This window comes from Tympanuchus pallidicinctus, unplaced genomic scaffold (genome assembly GCF_026119805.1).
Source record: "Tympanuchus pallidicinctus isolate F22 unplaced genomic scaffold, pur_lepc_1.0 scaffold110, whole genome shotgun sequence".
Classification (NCBI taxonomy): Eukaryota; Metazoa; Chordata; class Aves; order Galliformes; family Phasianidae; genus Tympanuchus; species Tympanuchus pallidicinctus.
The window spans coordinates 25,001-42,515 of NW_026294628.1; the positions used below are offsets into that span (position 1 = coordinate 25,001).

A 17,515-nucleotide genomic window follows, 5' to 3' on the forward strand; every position below is an offset into this window, starting at 1 on the left:
GGGGTGAAATGCAACAAACCCAGCTCTGTGCTGCTGCTGGAACAGCACAGTTCCCCTCCGCAAAGGTTTTCCGGGAGCTTAGCAGCAGCTCTTAATCACAACCCCACTGTTAGGAGCGTGGGAGCACCGAGGCTGAGCTTCACTTTGATATCAAACCCCTCTCTCCATCCAACCACCTTCTGTGCGCCCCAATTAATTTACTTCCCAGTCCCAAACACGGACTGGGGCGCCACCAAACCCCACTCGCAATTGGGAACGACAAAGAAAAGAGCTCCAGTAGCACCTTGACGTTTTATTTCCAGCGCAACCCCGACGTCTCCACACCACCCGTTTCTTTCTGCTTCATATGGGACGGTTTTGGGGGGGGAAAACAATGAAAAATCAGCATTTTGGGGGTTTGTCTCCAGGTGAGTTCGCACTGTGGTGAGCACAGGGTTGAAACCACCGCTGAAATACCGCAAAAATAGTCTTTGGAGGACAGAATTAACCCAAATTTTAGAAGAATCGCCTAAAACAAGCAAGATTTACCCTTCAGGGAGGCATTTCTTCGCAGCAGGAGCAAGAAGAGCCAAAATAAACAACACGAAACAAAAAAAACTCTCCCCAACGGTCTTCATCCCAAGAGGAAAACCCATCCAGTTCCAGCCCCAGGGCCCCGAGGCAGCGCAGTGGTTTCCTTCTCATCGCAGAGTTGGGTTGGCCTCAACCGCGGGTCGACCAAGATGTGGTTGAAACTCAGCAGACGGCTCCGGAACTCCTCCGTTTCCTCGCCTGAAGCCCCCCTGGGACGGCCTCCCTGCCCTCTCACCCTCTCATCCCCCAGCTTTCTCTCCCAATCACCCAACCTCTCCTTCCAGACCCACCGCTGGGTCCCCGCCGCGGCCTCAGGAGCACAGTTTGATGTAGGTGACGGTGGAGCAGACGGAGAAAAGGGGGAACACTTTCTCTCGGAAGGCGACGTTGAAGGTGAAGATGTGCTGCATGTTCTCGGCGTTGTAGAAGGACACCTCCTCCCCCTCGTAATCCAGGTACACCCTCACCTTGCTGAGCTTCTGCCCCAGGCACAGCGGGGTGCGTTGGGGCGAAGTGACGGCCCAGTAGCGCCCCCCGTTCTGCTGCACTGCCCAAATCCCTTCCTCGGGAGAAAACTGAGTCAGCCCTTTCCTCCTCACCGACTCCTTGGCCACCCCGAAGGCCCAACCGTCCGAAGCCCCCACCTCCACTTCCCAGTAATGCCGCCCCGATTTGAAGCCCGTGGTGGCCAAAACCCGCGAGTTGGTGTCGAATCTTTTGGGGTTGTCGGGCAGATCCTGCTTCCTGCAGCCCATCCTCACGCTCTTCAGGTCCGCGGAGAGGATGAGGAGGTGGTTGGCCGAGTCGGGGTCCAGGGTCAGGTCCTCTGTTGGAGACAGCGGTTGTAGAGACGAGAAGACGACGACTCAGTAATTGTTAAAAATAATAAAGAAAAAACACAACAGAAAAAAAAGGAAAAAACTGGGGGTGTGTTTTAGGGTTGTGGAACCCCATCCCAAACTCAACGCCTCAGTGGGGATGGGGATCCAACCTCAACGCCTGAAGAGCCAATGGGGAGGGGAACCCAATGACTGAAGAGCCAATGGGGATGGGATCCCAATGTCTGAACAGCCAATGGGGATGGGAACCCAATGGGGAGGGGAACCCAATGGGGATGGGAACCCAATGGGGATGGGAACCCAACGGAGGCGTTGGCTGGGAGATGCTTAGGGCTCACCTTGAGCTTTTACACCGAAATGGGAGCAATTCCAGTGCTGTGCACAAATAGAGCCCACACGGATGAGAAACCTGGGGGCAGATCCCCGTTGAGGACATCAGGGGGTCACCAGCTCGCGAAGGGTGAAGCCCCAGTGGAACATTTTATGGTGAAAAAGCACCATAATAAGGTAAATTATGGGAAATAAGATCTGGTTCAGGATGCCCCATAGGACAACCCAAGCACTGGGGCCCCTCCAACCTACAAAAAGGACACCCCGACTTTGGCTCTTTGTGGCCCGCTGCCCCTCAGGAGCTCCGGGTGCTGAGACCCCAGCTTCCTCCATGGGGAAATAAAGGAGAGCAGCTCAAACCGCCACGGAATGGGGCAGCAACAAGGCAATAAAACCACATGCAGGTGATTAGTAATTACAGGCACGAAAAACTGACCTTAGATCAAGGCTTTTTTGCTTTCCCCCCCTCCAAATAAATGGATATTTTCTGATTCTTTGCTTTGCTCCTGGCCCCCCTGGCATAAAAAGACACCATTTCACGCCTGATGTCTGATGCGGCGTTGGCTTTTTCTTCCCATAATAAACACCCACGGAAAGCCGTGACCTAAAGGCACCTTCACACAGCGGATCACAGCCAACAAAGAGCGCACACAAACCGATGAGTTTGGATCCCAACATCTTTTCCCCTTCCAATGACCTCAAATTGTGGTTGTAGTCAGCAAAGCCGCCACCAAAGTCAGGATGAGACCCAATGTGGCTTTGGGGACATCCAGGGGGGGAACCTCAGGAGCAGAAAGGAGCTGGGGTTTGTGCCAGAGCCCCTTTAGCTAAAGGCCTTTTTTTTGCTCTGCCAATGGTTTGGGGCTGGAAATGGGGCACGGAGCCTGAAAGGATGCGGGTGATGGGATGCATTGGGGCTGGAAATGGGGCATGGAGCCCGAAAGGATGCGGGTGATGGGATGCATTGGGGCTGGAAATGGGGCACGGAGCCCGAAAGGATGCGGGTGATGGGATGCATTGGGGCTGGAAATGGGGCACAGAGCCCGAAAGGATGCGGGTGATGGGATGCATTGGGGCTGGAAATGGGGCACGGAGCCCAAAAGGATGCGGGTGATGGGATGCATTGGGGCTGGAAATGGGGCACGGAGCCCGAAAGGATGCGGGTGATGGGATGCATTGGGGCTGGAAATGGGGCATGGAGCCCAAAAGGATGCGGGTGATGGGATGCATTGGGGCTGGAAATGGGGCACGGAGCCCGAAAGGATGCAGGTGATGGGATGCTGGTGGGTGCTGGGAGAGAGACCACAGGAAAGCTGTTGGAAAAGATGGCGCAGGGCAGGCAGGGGGTTGGGATTCCGTGGGGTTTTGTGTCCCTGCTCATGCACACACACCAACATGCAGGCAGGCGTTGCTGATCCTGTTGACCTCCCTTCTTCCACTCTGCTTTGCTCAGATGGGTCTGGGGGGGTTTTGGGGAGCAAAGCGGGGCCTCTCCTTACCAAGGGGGTCTTGGGGAGATCCCAACCCCGTAGGGTCTGCAAGCCCTGTGCTGAAAACCATCTTACAAGCAAAGAAAATAATGCACACCTGTGGCTTTGCAAACTGGGGGATGGGATCGCAGGCAATGGGAGCCATGGGGCGGCTCTGGAATCTGCACATCCTGCAGAATTCAAGCAGGCCGAGGGCAGGAAGGGCAGCAGCCCCGTTTTTTGGGGGGGGGGGGATTCAAAATCTGTTCTTTCTGTGCCACGCTATGGGTTGGTTAAGGGGTAAAGAGGCAGGAAGGACCTCGCTCAGCTGGCAGATCCCCGGCGTCAAAAACCGGCCTTTGATTCCTGGACTGAGCAGGCTGGATCTGGAAATCATTGAGAAAGAAGAAATTAAAGGTATATATGTAATTTAGAGCTCCTTTCTTTCTGTCCTTCTTTTTTCCTCTTCCCTCTCTTTGGCTTTGCAAATTACAACCACAATTTAAAGTCTTTGCCTCGGGGCCGTTACGCCTTCGCCGTTTCTCCTTTTACCTTTTTCACCTCTTCCCAACTCATCCCGCAGGTTTTCTGAAAGGAAGAGGGGGAGAAGAGAATGGAAACACCGAGAAAATGGGGAAAAATAACCCCAAAGCATCAAGATATTGTTTGCTATTGAAGGATTTGCTCAAACCTTCCCTATCGTGCCCGGCTTTGTTCTCCCCATCACTCAATGAGCTCTCAGCACAAACCCCTGCTCCAAAGGTGCCGTTTGTATTTGTTTTCCCCTCTTTCCTCTCCTCTTTTCCTTCCTCTCTTCCCTTTTTCCTTCCCCCCTTATCCTTCCTTCGCTCTCCTTCTCCTTCCCTTCCTTTCTTCCTCTCCCCCTCTCCTTCCTCTCTTTACTTTTTCCTCCCTCCCCCTTTTCCTTCCCTTTCTTTCTTCCTCCCTTCCTTTTCCTTCCCCCCTTCTCCTTCTCCTCACTCCTCCTTCCTCTCTTCTCTTTTTCCTTCCTCCCTTTTCCTTCCTCCACTCCTTTCTCCTTCCCTTCCTTTCTTATTCTCCCCTTTTCCTTCCCCCTTCCCCTTTCTCCTTCCTCCATTCCCTTCTCTTCCCCTTCCCCTTTTTCCTACTCTCTTTTCCTTTCTCCCTTCCCCTTTTTTTCTCTCCCCTTTTCCTTCCCCCCTCCCCATTTTTCCTTCCTCTTTTCCTTCCTCCACTCCTTTCTCCTTCCCTTCCTTTCTTCCTCCCCTCCCCTTTTTCTCTCCTCTTCTCCTTCCCCTCTTCCCCTTTTCTTTCCTCCCTTCTCCTTCTTCTCCTCCCATTTTCCTCCCCCCTTTCCTTTCCTTTCCCCTTTCCTTTCCCTTCCTCCTTTCCTTTCCCCTTTCCTTTCCCCTTTCCCCTTTCCTTTCCCCTTTCTCCTTTCCTTTCCCCTTTCCCCTTTCCCCTTTCCTTTCCTCTCTCCTCTTTCTCCTTTCCTTTCCTTTCCCCTTTCCTTTCCCCTTCCCTTTCCCCTTTCTCCTTTCCTTTCCTCTTTCCCCTTTCCTTTCCCCTTCCTCCTTTCCTTTCCCCTTTCCTTTCCCCTCCCCTTTCCCCTTTCCTTTCCTCTCACCTCTTTCTCCTTTCCTCTCCTTCCTCCTTTCCTTTCCCTTTTCCTTTCCCCTCCCCTTTTCCCTTTCCTTTCCTTCCCCCTCCCCTCCCCCTTCTCTCCATCCCCCCCTCCCCCATTCCCTTCCCACATTCCCGATCCTCTCACACCATCTCGTGGCCGTTTCACACCGTTGCGATGGAGCAGCCTTGAAACGCCTCCCCGGACCGCCGCAAACCTTCGCATCTCCTCCTCCCCCCCCCATTTCCTCCCTCCTCGGCCCCGTTTTCCCCGTTCTCTCCCATCTCCCAAACGAGGACGGATCTTCCCCCCCCCCCCCCCCTTGGGCGCTGCCCACCTTTGAACCTCTTGAGGACTTTCTCCAGGACCACCGTTTTGAGGCAGAAATTGCAGACGTGCACCTTCATGTCGGTGCAGACGGGCACGGGCTTCTGGCACTTCACCTCGTCGCTCCTGCGGGGGGGAAAAGGGGCGAAAAGCAGGGAGGGAAATCACTGCGTTTCCTCTGCTTTTATCCTTATTTTTGCATCCCTGTTCTCTGTTGTGCCCCCAGCAGTGCCAGGACCGCAGCAAATTTAGCTGCCAGAGCAGAGGGTGATTCCCACCCTGCAGAAAGTAATGGTGCGTTCAGCTCCTCTCCCACCACAGACCCCAAATCTGAAAGCGATGGGGCAACCTGAGGGGGGGGGGAAAAGCCCTGTTTTCCCCCAAAAAGGACGGCGTGCTCCACACAGGCACCCGGTCTGCAAAAACTGACCCTTCAGTGAAGACGTTTTGGGGAAAAGAAACTTGAAAGAAAAGGAGGAGCGGCGCTCCGTACCTGCTGATGATGCTCATCACATCCTGCAAAGGGAGAAAAGAGGCCGTCAGATGTTCGTGCAGCCTGCAATGCGCCTCAGTGGGGACCCCCACCCCATCAGCACTGCTTTTGGGGGGCGTCCATCCCGCTACTTTTGGCCACATTCACGGTGTGGTTTGGGTTGGAAGGGGCTTTTGGTGGCCTCCAAGCAACCCATCATTTTTGGAGGTCCCCAACCAACCCATTCCTTTGAGGTCTCCCATCCAACCCATTTCTTTGGGGTCTCCCATCCAACCCACTTTTGGATGCCTCCCATCCAACCCATTCCTCTGGGGTCTCCCTTTCAACCCATTCCTTTGGGGTCTCCCATCCAATCCATTCCTTTGGGGTCTCCCATCCAACCCATTCCTCTGGGGTCTCCCTTTCAACCCATTCCTTTGGGGTCTCCCATCCAATCCATTCCTTTGGGGTCTCCCATCCAACCCATTCCTTTGGGGTCTCCCATCCAACCCATTCCTTTGGGGTTTCCCATCCAACCCATTTCTTTGGGGTCTCCCATCCAAGCCACTTTTGGATGCCTCCCATCCAACCCATTCCTCTGGGGTCTCCCTTTCAACCCATTCCTTTGGGGTCTCCCATCCAATCCATTCCTTTGGGGTCTCCCTTTCAACCCATTCCTTTGGGGTCTCCCATCCAACCCACTCTTGGATGCCTCCCATCCAATCCATTCCTTTGGGGTCTCCCATCCAACCCATTCTTGGATGCCTCCCATCCAACCCATTCCTTTGGGGTCTCCCATCCAACCCACTCTTGGATGCCTCCCATCCAACCCATTCCTTTGGGGTCTCCCATCCAACCCATTCTTGGATGCCTCCCATCCAACCCATTCCTTTGGGGTCTCCCATCCAACCCACTCTTGGATGCCTCCCATCCAACCCATTCCTTTGGGGTCTCCCATCCAACCCATTCTTGGATGCCTCCCATCCAACCCATTCCTTTGGGGTCTCCCATCCAATCCATTCCTTTGGGGTCTCCCATCCAACAAATTCCTTCGGGGTCTCCCGAATGGAGACCCCAAATGCAGAAGGACATCAGCCTGAGAGCTGAAGCCACACCGTTTTCCACATCTTGCCCCCTAAACGCTGGCATGAAAGCTGCACATTTGGGTTCCTGTGATACCTGGGCTCCCAAGGGAAGGGTTCACCCAAGGATTCGTTGCGTTACGGGGGCAGATATTTCCACGGTGGAAATTATTCGCCCTCAAAAAGGGTGAGCAATTAATTATGGAGGAAATTTACAGGTTAAAGTACCCTCGCTAATGAGGAAACTCGTGGAGGTGAAGTCTCCACTCAGCTCCATCTGTTGCCCTTTAAAATGAGGGGAAAGAGGGGCAAAAACTGCGAATTAGGATGAGTTCAAAGCCAAGCAAAACCCAAAAATACCCTCCAGGGAATGGGAAGGGGGCTGGGTGAGGATTAAAGAAAGCAATTAAGCTAATCACCACTCATTACACCATCACTTTTGTGCCTGTCGGTGGGAGCTGAGCAAAGACCTCACGGAATCACCCTGCAGAGGCCTGGGTAAAGATTTGCTCTGCAAATATTTACAGTGCTCTCAATAGGGGGGGTCAGAAGAGCAGGGCCTGAAATTCAGGTTTGGGCTCAAAGAGGAAGAAATGAAGAGCTGTGCGTGCAGCACTTTGCTCCCATCGCAGCCGTGACCGACCTTAAGGTCACCCTTTGGCTTTTTTGCCTTCCAGAACGGCGTTGGGTTCTGCCTGGTTTTGGGGTGGGATGTTGGGGTTTGTGCTCCCAACCCCGCTGCTGTTGCAGAGGAGGGTTTGGGCAGCGCTGGAGTGACTCCAGCTCCGTTCTTTGCCACGCAATCAATACCCAAACTCCATCTGCTCCTCCCCTCGTGCTTTCCAGCTTGGTAAAATCTCATTCTGACTTGAAAACCCAGCTCTGCTTCCAGCTCCCAGCAGAGGCTCTGCTGCAATCGCTGGCGTGGGGCCGCGTCCTGCTGGGCTCCGCGTGCCTCCATGCCCAGCTCTCGCCATCCCTGCTCTGCCAGAGGAGTGGATTCCTCATTAGAAGTGAAAGTAATGGCAGGAGTAAGAACAAAAAGAGAGTTTTCTCCCAAGGATGTCGACAGGAAGACGTGAAGAAAAAGGAGATGGAAGCGTCAAGATGCAAAGCTGAAGGCGAATTTCTTTGCTAACCACGATTCGGGGGTCCAAAGGTTCCCTGGTCCGAAGGTTCCACCACTCTTCGGTTCTTTGATTCGAAGATTTTATGATCCACTGATCCAGTGGTTCTACAGACCAATGGTTCTATGACCCAGTGGTCCAACAGCTCTACAAATCAATGGTTCTACGATCCAGTGATCCACTAGATCTACAAATGAATGGTTTTATGATCCAGTGATCCAAAAATTCCACCATCCAATGGTTCTGTGGTTCAGTGATCCACTAAATCTACAAGTCAATGGTTCTACGATCCAATGATCCAATTGGATCCAGTGATCCAGTGTTTCTACAAACCAATGGTTCAATGGTTCAGTGATCCACTAAATCTACAAATCAATGGTTCTATGATCCAACAACCCAACATTCTACAAACCAATGACTCTGTGATCCAATGGCTCTACAAACCAATGGTTCTGTGGTTCAGTGATCCACTAAATCTACAAATCAATGGTTCTATGATCCAATGACCCAACATTCTACAAACCAATGACTCTATGATCCAATGGCTCTACAAACCAATGGTTCTATGGTTCAGTGATCCACTAAATCTACAAACCAATGGTTCTATGGTTCAGTGATCCACTAAATCTACAAATCAATGGTTCTATGGTTCAGTGATCCACTAAATCTACAAATCAATGGTTCTACGATCCAATGACCCAACATTCTACAAACCAATGACTCTATGATCCAATGGCTCTACAAACCAATGGTTCTGTGGTTCAGTGATCCACTAAATCTACAAATCAATGGTTCTATGATCCAATGACCCAACATTCTACAAACCAATGACTCTATGATCCAATGGCTCTACAAACCAATGGTTCTATGGTTCAGTCATCCACTAAATCTACAAATCAATGGTTCTATGGTTCAGTGATCCACTAAATCTACAAATCAATGGTTCTATGGTTCAGTGATCCACTAAAGCTACAAATCAATGGTTCTACCACCCAATTATTCCACACTTCTACAGATCAACGGTTCCATCATCCAACGACCCAACAATTCTACGATCCAACCATCCAAAGACTCGCTGATCCCACGGCCCTGCGATCACAGACCCAACCGCCTCACCTTGAGGAACTCCAGCACGGGCTGCTGGATTTTCTCCTCCAGCTCCGTGATGAGTTTGTTGAGCAGCGTGATCTCCTTGGAGAGGTCGGTGATGTTCTCGTTCTGCCTCTTGGCGATGCTCTTCTCCATCTTGTCCAGCTGCCCCAGCAGGATGTGCTCCTGGTCGTGCAGGAACTGCCGGAGCCCCTCAAACTCCACGAGGAGTTTCTGACGCTCGGTCTCGATGGTTTTCTGGGAGGGAAACACACCAAAAAAAAGCTGGGTTGGCTTCTTTTCCTGATGTGATGCGTTGCTGCGGGCCTGATGTCGGTGCAGAGTCAACCAGCATTCGGGGGATGCATCCTCTGCAAGCACAGAGGAGGTTGCACGCATCGTGGTTGCGTTGCTCTACGCTGGCCATCGGCACAGCCCCAGCAAGCGGCGTGAAACCATCGTGGTGTGAAAGCACAGCCCTTGGCTGGTGTTATTTCCAGCCTTTCCAGCTGGAAGAGCAGCAGGAAGGGCTGAAAGCACAGTTTTGTGAGAGTGGTAGAATAGAAGCACGGGCTGGGGGCGGCCCGGTGGTGTTTGTCCCTTCCAACAAGGGACATCCCAACCCAGACCCACCGCCATGGAGCATCGCGCTGCGCTCACCAGAAGCTCCTGGGTTTTCTTATCGTCGTTCACTTTGAATTCCAGCAGTTCCTGCCTCTCCTTTTTCAGGAAATCCAAGCGGCCCTGGATTTTTTCCTGGGAAACCAAGAAAAGGATCAATGATCACTGATGATGTTTTCCCTTTCTCCTTCCCTTCCTGTTTTATTCCGTTGCCGTTTCGCTCCACGTGGGCGCAGTTTGTCCTTCCAGCCCCACAAGGACAAGCAGCATCTCAAGCATCCCTTCTCACTGGATGGATTTGCTGCCTCAGCTCTGCCCATGCACACCCACACTTTGCAACCGACAGCAAACACAAAGAAACCTCCGAAGGGAGACGCGGGAGACCATGGCAGGGAATGCAAACTGCTTTCACCAGCTGCCGCCGCCTTGCTAACCTTTTCTCCTGACACAAGCTGAGCCTTGGCTGCAGGCAGTGCCCTAGAATAGCCGAGGGTGTCACCTTATGGGCACCCATTGGGTGCAGAGGGCAATTAATCTGTTTTGCAGCCTCTCGGCTACTCTGGATCTCCATCCTTTCTGCGGGGAAGGGTGGACCTGCAGCCCTTCTGCTGAGCTCAGGGTCCCCATGGAGCTCATGGTCCTGCAGCCCTCCTGTACAGCTCAGGGTCCCCATGGTCCTCCAGCCCTCCTGTAAACTCAGGGTCCCCATGGAGCTCACGGTCCTCCAGCCCTCCTGTACAGCTTAGGGTACCTATGGAGTTCATGGAGCTCCAGCCCTCCTGTACAGCTCAGGGTCCCCATGGAGCTCACGAGTCCCCAGCCCTCCTGTAAATTCAGGGTCCCCATAAAGTTCATGGTCCTCCAGCCCTTCTGCTGAACTCAGGGTCCCCATGGAGCTCACGGGCCTCCAGCCCTCCTGTAAACTCAGGGTCCCCATGGAGCTCACGGTCCTGCAGCCCTCCTGTACAGCTTAGGGTCCCCATGGAGCTCATGGAGCTCCAGCCCTCCTGTAAACTCAGGGTCCCCATGGAGCTCATGGTCCTGCAGCCCTTCTGCAAACTCAGAGTCCCCATGGAGCTCACGAGCCCCCAGCCCTTCTGTACAGCTCAGGGTCCCCATAAAGCTCATGGTCCTGCAGCCCTCCTGTACAGCTTAGGGTCCCCATAAAGCTCATGGTCCTGCAGCCCTTCTGCTGAGCTCAGGGTCCCCATGGAGCTCACGGGCCTCCAGCCCTCCTGTAAACTCAGGGTCCCCATGGAGCTCATGGGCCTCCAGCCTCTTCCTCTTGAGGAAGAGGAGGAAAACTAGAGAAGAAGCAGCAACCAAAACCTCTGCAAGAATCAGCGCTTCCCATTGCAAAAAAAAAATCAGCACTTCCCAACTCCAAACCCAGCGACACCACGGGGAGACGAGAGGAGAAGAGCGGACGCTGAAACGGAGGGGGGAAAGACACACGGACAGCAGACAGGCCGCGCTCGGGGTTGGACAGACAGACAGACAGACACCTTGTACTCCTCGGACGCCTCATCCACGGGGACCACAGCGTGAGGCCGGTGCTCGCGGGAGCGGTCGCACACCACGCAGATGCTCCTCCTGTCATCCTTGCAGTAGAGCTTGAGGGCTTCGCGGTGCTTCACGCAGAGCCCGTCCTCCTCCGCTCCCTTCGCCCCGCGCAAGGCGAACTGGCTGATGATTTCGGACATGTTGGCCAGCTGGCGGTTGGGTCGGAGGCTCTTCTGCTGGAAGATCTCCCTGCACTGAGGGCAGGGGAAGTCCATCTCCAAGTCCTTCCAGCTCTTGACGATGCACGCCCGGCAGAAGTTGTGCCCGCACTCGATGGACACGGGATCCTTGAAGAACTCCAAGCACACGGAACAAGTGGCCTCGTCCTGCAGGTTTCCAGGCAGGAAGACGGCAGCCATGGCCTCTCTCCTGCGGGCAAGGACTGATTTCACCGGGGCTGGAGGCAGAGCGTGAATGCTTGGCACGCGGCCCCATGGGCGTTCCCGTTCCAGGAACGATCCCACTGCAGTGTCCGGTTTCCTTAAACTGGTAACGAAGGCCTCAGCTTTAGGGCACAGAGCGCGGCTGGAGGAGAAAGGGAGCGAGGAGACGTCCCTGCTCTTTGCTCCTCCGAAAGCAGCTCGGGTCTCAGCTCCCCACCTGCATCAATGGCTGCTGTTATTAAGGGAACCGTTGGGGGAGCGGGGAATGAACGGCAGAGCTGCAAAACTCAAAGCAGCTCGCATGGAGCAGCTGCTCCGGGAGCTCCTGATAAAAACCCCGGTGCTTAAAATGGCTTTGGTGGAGCTCCAGGGCTGTAAAAAGCAACGGGAGAAAGGGGAAACGCGTGGCATGAAGCGACACGGAGACGGGGCCGAGCGTTTCCCAAAGCCATAAATATCAGGCTCTAAACGAGGGGGGCCTCGCAAAACAAGAAACCCCACGTTTTTGTTCCCAAATCTGCCTTCCAAGCAGGGATGTTCAACACAGGAGGAACTCCTGGGTTGCTGGATGGGGTCGGTGCTGCGGTTTTCTCCCGTTGCAGAGCAGGGAAGTAAAAGTCGTGTGTAACACGAGCCCAAATAACGAGCTGGGTGCTATCAACAGAGAAGAGCAGGCGCTTCTGGGGGGTGATTCATCGCCTCCTAATGAGGGAATGAAAACGGCATCGGGTGACAGATGCAGATCAGGGGCACCCATCTGCATCTGTTGCTGCTCCGCGTCGGTTTGAACCCAGCCCTGGGGTTTTTTTTTTTGGGGGGGGGGGTTGTGGCATGGGATCCCTTCCTCCTCTACATCCCCATCCTACTTCGAGCCCGGGAATAACGCAGAACGATCGGCTCGGGGGTGCGTTGCGCACACGCGCACCCACAGGCGCCCTATGGATGCGGCGTGCGCCCCGTCGTGCCGTCAGCCCCCGAGGGGAAGCGATTCCAACCCCTCTGCGCGCGCATCGACCCGCGCGCTCCCTCCCCCCCCCCCCTTGCGCGCCGCTCCGTCCTCGTGCACGCGCAGCCTGGGAATCGCTCTCCAGGTCGAGCCGCAAGCAGGCAGGAGTCGTTTATTTCGCTTTGGAGTCTATAGGAGGAGGCGAGGGGCTGAGAGCTGCCGGAGTCGGGGATTGTGGATGGGGGAATATCGGAGAGAGAAAAGGAGGGGTGGGACGGACGGACGGACGGACGGACAGACGGACGCATCCCGCCACCCGCATCTCAACGTACCTCGGAGCGGAGCTGTAGGAGAGGGGTGTCCTCCTGTAGCTCTGCATGGAGGACGGCGCTGCGGGGGTCCCGGCACCCCCACCTGCAGCGGGGCGAAGCGCGGGCCAGGGGCGGCCGCTCCGCTTTGCTGCGGCGAAAGGATCCAGCTCAAATCCCGAGAGCCACCAGCACCGCTCAGCTCCGGCCCCATTTGTGTCCCCCCCAACCCCTTTCCCTCCCCAACCCCCCCCCCCAGCCCCATCTCACTTACCAGCCCTTCCCCTCCCCCATTGCAGCTATCCCAGGCACCCGCCGCTCTCCTTCTCTGCTCTCCTCCTCTGTGCCAAAGAGTTTTTCCCAGCCCCGGAGCCAGGATCCTGTTTCCAGCACCTCCCTCCACCTGTCTCCCAACCCAAGTCCTTTCCAAAGGGGCTCTGCGTCCTTTAACCCCCCTCCCACGTCCCAAAATCCGAGGGATCCAGAAGGACCGAGGCTTCCCATCCCCTCCTCCACCACGGATCTCAATGGTCGCAGCAGCGCTTTTGGGGCAGCACCGTGCCAGCATCACCTTTAGGACACCTCTCACCCTCCACGGTCGTCCCTTTGGGGATCAGGAGGGCTTTGGGCATCCCAAACAGCACATATGGAAAACTGGACCCCTATCACATCTTTTTCTTGCAGGATTTTTCAGCACCCATCCATCCTGGTGCTGAGCATCCAGGTTTCCTCCTGCTTTGGGTGGTTCTGAGCGCATCCAAGCCCCTGTGCTTGCATTTCCCTTTAGGAAACGAGTGAGCAATCACTGCCCTGCACTGGATTTTCTCCTTCTAACCCCAAAACCTGACCCAGAACCTCCAACCACACGACTCCCACGTTTCATCCTTATTCCTCCCCGCATTATAATGGCTTGGGTTCTTCTTTTTGCCCTTTGAGAACCCAGAATATCCCACCCCACCCCCTTTAGGTCCCACCTGAAGTCAGGTTTGGTGCCTCCCGGGGACCATTTACCCCTTTGCATTTGGTGGATGAGCCAGCTCTTGAAAAATAGGGGAATTTGGGGTCTGTTTGGGTGAAATAAAAACCTGAGCCTTGTAGATACGTCTCGCTTTTGTTCCTCTTAGCATCCAATTCTCAACCCTTGGTTAAGAAGGCTGCAAAAATCCCAGCCCTGGAGACTGGGATGCAAGCAGGGAAAGCACCTTGGGCCGCCCTTGGGGTTTTAGTTTGGGATTAAGCTTGGGGTCACTGAGAATGCTGAGCCTGAAGGGCTGTTCATAGGGACGCCTGGGGAAGGAAAGCGCATGGATGAGCCAAAATTTCACAGGGCCTGCGATTGACAGCTGGTTTATTGCAAGAGCTGGAATAAGAATCAGGCCAGGCGCACAGGGGAGCCCTGCAGGCAGGTTGGGTCCAAACACCCTGATTTAGGGCAAAAAGGTTGAAGTTGGGTTCGGGACTCGCAGCATGGAAGGGGTTGGGGCATCTTGGGGGACCCCATTGGGTATGGAAGGGCTTGGGGCACCTTGGGGGACCCCATTGGGTATGGGAAGGGTTGGGGCACCTTGGGGGACCCCATTGGGTGTGGAAAGGGCTGGGGCACCTTGGGGGACCCCATTGGGTGTGGAAAGGGCTGGGGCACCTTGGGGGACCCCATTGGGTGTGGAAAGGGCTGGGGCACCTTGGGGGACCCCTTTGGGTATGGAAAGGGCTGGGGCACCCTCGGGGACCCCATTGGGTGTGGAAAGGGCTGGGGCACCTTGGGGGACCCCTTTGGGTGTGGAAGGGGCTGGGGCACCTTGGGGGACCCCATAGGGACCCCACTGGGATTAATCCGTGGGATCCTCATCCCACTCCTCGTTGCACAGGTCGGTCTCACAGCAGGAATATCGGGACGTCAGGCGGGATTCTGCATCTGACGCCCTCTCCCTGCCACAGTTCAGGGCAGAGGTGCAGCCCTGTTGGTAATACAGGGTCACCTTCCCTGTAGGAGAAAGGGAAAAGGCAGCATCAAACTCATCATCTCCACTGAAATAAGGTTAAACCTCTTCCTACAGCCCTTGCCAACATCCTTCTCCTTTCTGCAAACCCACCTGGGCTCCCACGGGTACCCAAGGATGCCCCCCATTTAACCAAAAAAAAAATTGATATCATTTTGAATCCATTGAACCCAAAAAACCCCAATCAAATAAAAGGTTTTGAGCCCCACTTCCTACCCAGGGAGGTTTTGATGATGGCGCATTTCTCCCTCCGCTCGCAGGTGGTTTCGTTGGCCCCGCGGAAGCACCCGACGTAGGGGATTTTGTATTTGCAGACCTTGCACTGCAGAGCTTCAACTGCAAGGGAAGAACGGCAACAGAAACGACGCAAAGGGTTTTCAGCCCAGTTCTGCAGAGATTTGGGCTGATTTTCCCCCATTTTTTTCCCAGTTAGAAAGCAGCAGTGGCCCCAAAGATCGGGGTCCCAACCATTGGGGTCCAACCATCACCTTCATTCACAAACCCACTGTGGCACAGAATAGCTGGGTTGGAAGGCACCTTGAAGAGCACTCGGTGTTCTCCTCGTTAAAGCCAAATTAACCCCAGTCCTAATTAACTCACCCACTCCGACACACAGGACGAAGGCCAGCCCGACGAAGAGCAGCTTCATCTTGGGGTTGAACTTCCTTTGGGAATCAGCCCTAAAGCGGGGAGAAAAGGGATAAGAGAGAGACAAACATCCGTTTCCAGCCTCCTTTTCGGGGCAAAAAGCAGAAATTCGAAGTATTTGAGAGAAAATCCAAGCGCCCAACGTGGGGCTCGAACCCACGACCCTGAGATTAAGAGTCTCATGCTCTACCGACTGAGCTAGCCGGGCTTGCAAAAACGCCTTTTCCCGCCTTTTTTTCCCCTGCTTTAAGTTGTAGGCGCTGAGCTTCAGAGTTGGCTTCAAAACGAAGGCGCACGGCAGGGGAAAAAAAACCCCAAAGCAAAACCCCAAAAGGGGCCCCTTTACCTGAACGCCACCAGGTCTGACGGCACCTGCAGCCCCCACTGCTTTTATAGGGGCCGGATTCCTGCCATGTTGGGGCTGAACGACCCGAGAGCTGATATTGTTTGATGGGAACAATGCTGCCAGCAGCTGGGCAAACACGGCGCAGGGGGCAGGAAAGCATTGGTGACCTCTGCGATCCTTCCATTTCCTAGGGAATCCCACCCAGATCTGCTCAAAAACCCCACGGTTACGGCCTTGAGGAACGCCGTGTTTAATTACGGCGCGGCGTTTTTAATTGGGGCGTGATTCCAAAGGTGATTCCGAGGAACCTGGGGGTCACCTTCGTCACCTGCGTCACACGAAGGCGGGGGGTTTTGTGGCTGCCCTTGGGCTGATGGCACGAATCCCAGTGAAATGTGGGTTTTCCAGAGCGTGAAGCCAAACGTTTGCCCAAATTGAGGGAGGTGTTCACAGTGCGTGGCATCACAGCTCTGAAAATGGGCGGCGGTGTCTGAAAATGGGGAATGGTGTCTGAAAATACGGGGCAAGATGTTGAAAATGGGGAATGGTGTCTGAAAATACGGGGCAAGATGTTGAAAATGGGGAATGGTATCTGAAAATATGGGGTGTGATGTTGAAAATAGGGAATGGTATCTGAAAATGGGGAATGGTGTCTGAAAATATGGGGCAAGATGTTGAAAATGGGGAATGGTATCTGAAAATATGGGGTGTGATGTTGAAAATAGGGAATGGTATCTGAAAATGGGGAATGGTGTCTGAAAATAGGGAATGGTGTCTGAAAATGGGGAATGGTGTCTGAAAATAAGGGGCGTGATGTTGAAAATGGGGAATGGTGTCTGAAAATAGGGAATGGTGTCTGAAAATAGGGAATGGTGTCTGAAAATATGGGGCGTGATGTTGAAAATGGGGAATGGTATCTGAAAATATGGGGTGTGGTGTTGAAAATGGGGAATGGTGTCTGAAAATATGGGGTGTGAAGTTGAAAATGGGGAATGGTATCTGAAAATATGGGGTGTGAAGTTGAAAATGGGGAATGGTGTCTGAAAATACGGGGCAAGATGTTGAAAATGGGGAATGGTATCAGAAAATATGGGGTGTGATGTTGAAAATGGGGAATGGTGTCTGAAAATGGGGAATGGTGTCTGAAAATACGGGGTGTGATGTTGAAAATGGGGAATGGTATCTGAAAATGGGGAATGGTGTCTGAAAATGGGGAATGGTGTCTGAAAATATGGGGTGTGATGTTGAAAATGGGGAATGGTGTCTGAAAATATGGGGTGTGATGTTGAAAATAGGGAATGGTGTCTGAAAATATGGGGTGTGGTGTTGAAAATGGGGAATGGTATCAGAAAATACGGGGTGTGGTGTCTGAAAATATGGGGCATGATGTTGAAAATAGGGAGTGGTATCTGAAAATAGGGGGGTATTGTCTGAAATTGGGAATGGTATCTGAAAATATGGGGCATGATATTGAAAATAGGGAATGGTATCTGAAAATACGGGGCACGATATCTGAAATTATAGGGTATAGCATCGAAAATGGGGCGTTCCGTCTGAAAATATGGGACACAGCGTTAAAAAATATGGGGTCCAGCATCTGGAAATATGGGGTGCGGTGTCGAAAATGGGATGCGGTGTCTGAAAATTCCCCAGGATTGAGGGGGGAAAAATAAAACGAGCCGCCCAACGTGGGGCTCGAACCCACGACCCTGAGATTAAGAGTCTCATGCTCTACCGACTGAGCTAGCCGGGCTGGTAGCGGCCAATTAGCAGTGAAGCACTAATC

At 53.8% G+C, this 17,515-nt stretch overlaps 1 protein-coding gene and 2 non-coding genes across 3 annotated transcripts; all 3 read right to left on the bottom strand.

Annotated features, from left to right (window-relative positions):
- Positions 1 to 272: 272 nt before the first annotated feature.
- On the bottom strand, positions 273 to 12,869 carry TRIM7 (tripartite motif containing 7). Its single transcript, XM_052671473.1, has 8 exons — positions 12,760 to 12,869; positions 11,041 to 11,698; positions 9,575 to 9,670; positions 8,942 to 9,172; positions 5,638 to 5,660; positions 5,155 to 5,270; positions 3,764 to 3,799; positions 273 to 1,399 (listed from the first exon to the last, which is right to left on the bottom strand). The coding sequence occupies exons 1-8, from the start codon at positions 12,804 to 12,806 to the stop codon at positions 885 to 887; spliced, it is 1,722 nt and encodes a 573-aa protein (XP_052527433.1). The 5' UTR covers positions 12,807 to 12,869; the 3' UTR covers positions 273 to 884.
- A 2,649-nt stretch (positions 12,870 to 15,518) lies between these two features.
- Positions 15,519 to 15,591, bottom strand: TRNAK-CUU (transfer RNA lysine (anticodon CUU)). Its single transcript has one exon. It is a non-coding gene; the product is annotated as a tRNA-Lys (tRNA).
- A 1,818-nt stretch (positions 15,592 to 17,409) lies between these two features.
- Positions 17,410 to 17,482, bottom strand: TRNAK-CUU (transfer RNA lysine (anticodon CUU)). Its single transcript has one exon. It is a non-coding gene; the product is annotated as a tRNA-Lys (tRNA).
- Positions 17,483 to 17,515: the final 33 nt, after the last annotated feature.

Bases quoted from the DNA above. Each gene is read 5' to 3' on its own strand.
- TRIM7 (XM_052671473.1), bottom strand. From the start codon at position 12,806: ATGCAGAGCTACAGGAGGACACCCCTCTCCTACAGCTCCGCTCCGAG. The intron at 9,173-9,574 runs GTGAGCGCAGCG...TTTCCCTCCCAG, and splicing joins AGAAAACCCAGGAGCTTCTG to AAAACCATCGAGACCGAGCG. The intron at 3,800-5,154 runs GTGGGCAGCGCC...TCTTCCTTTCAG, and splicing joins AGTCCTCAAGAGGTTCAAAG to AAAACCTGCGGGATGAGTTG.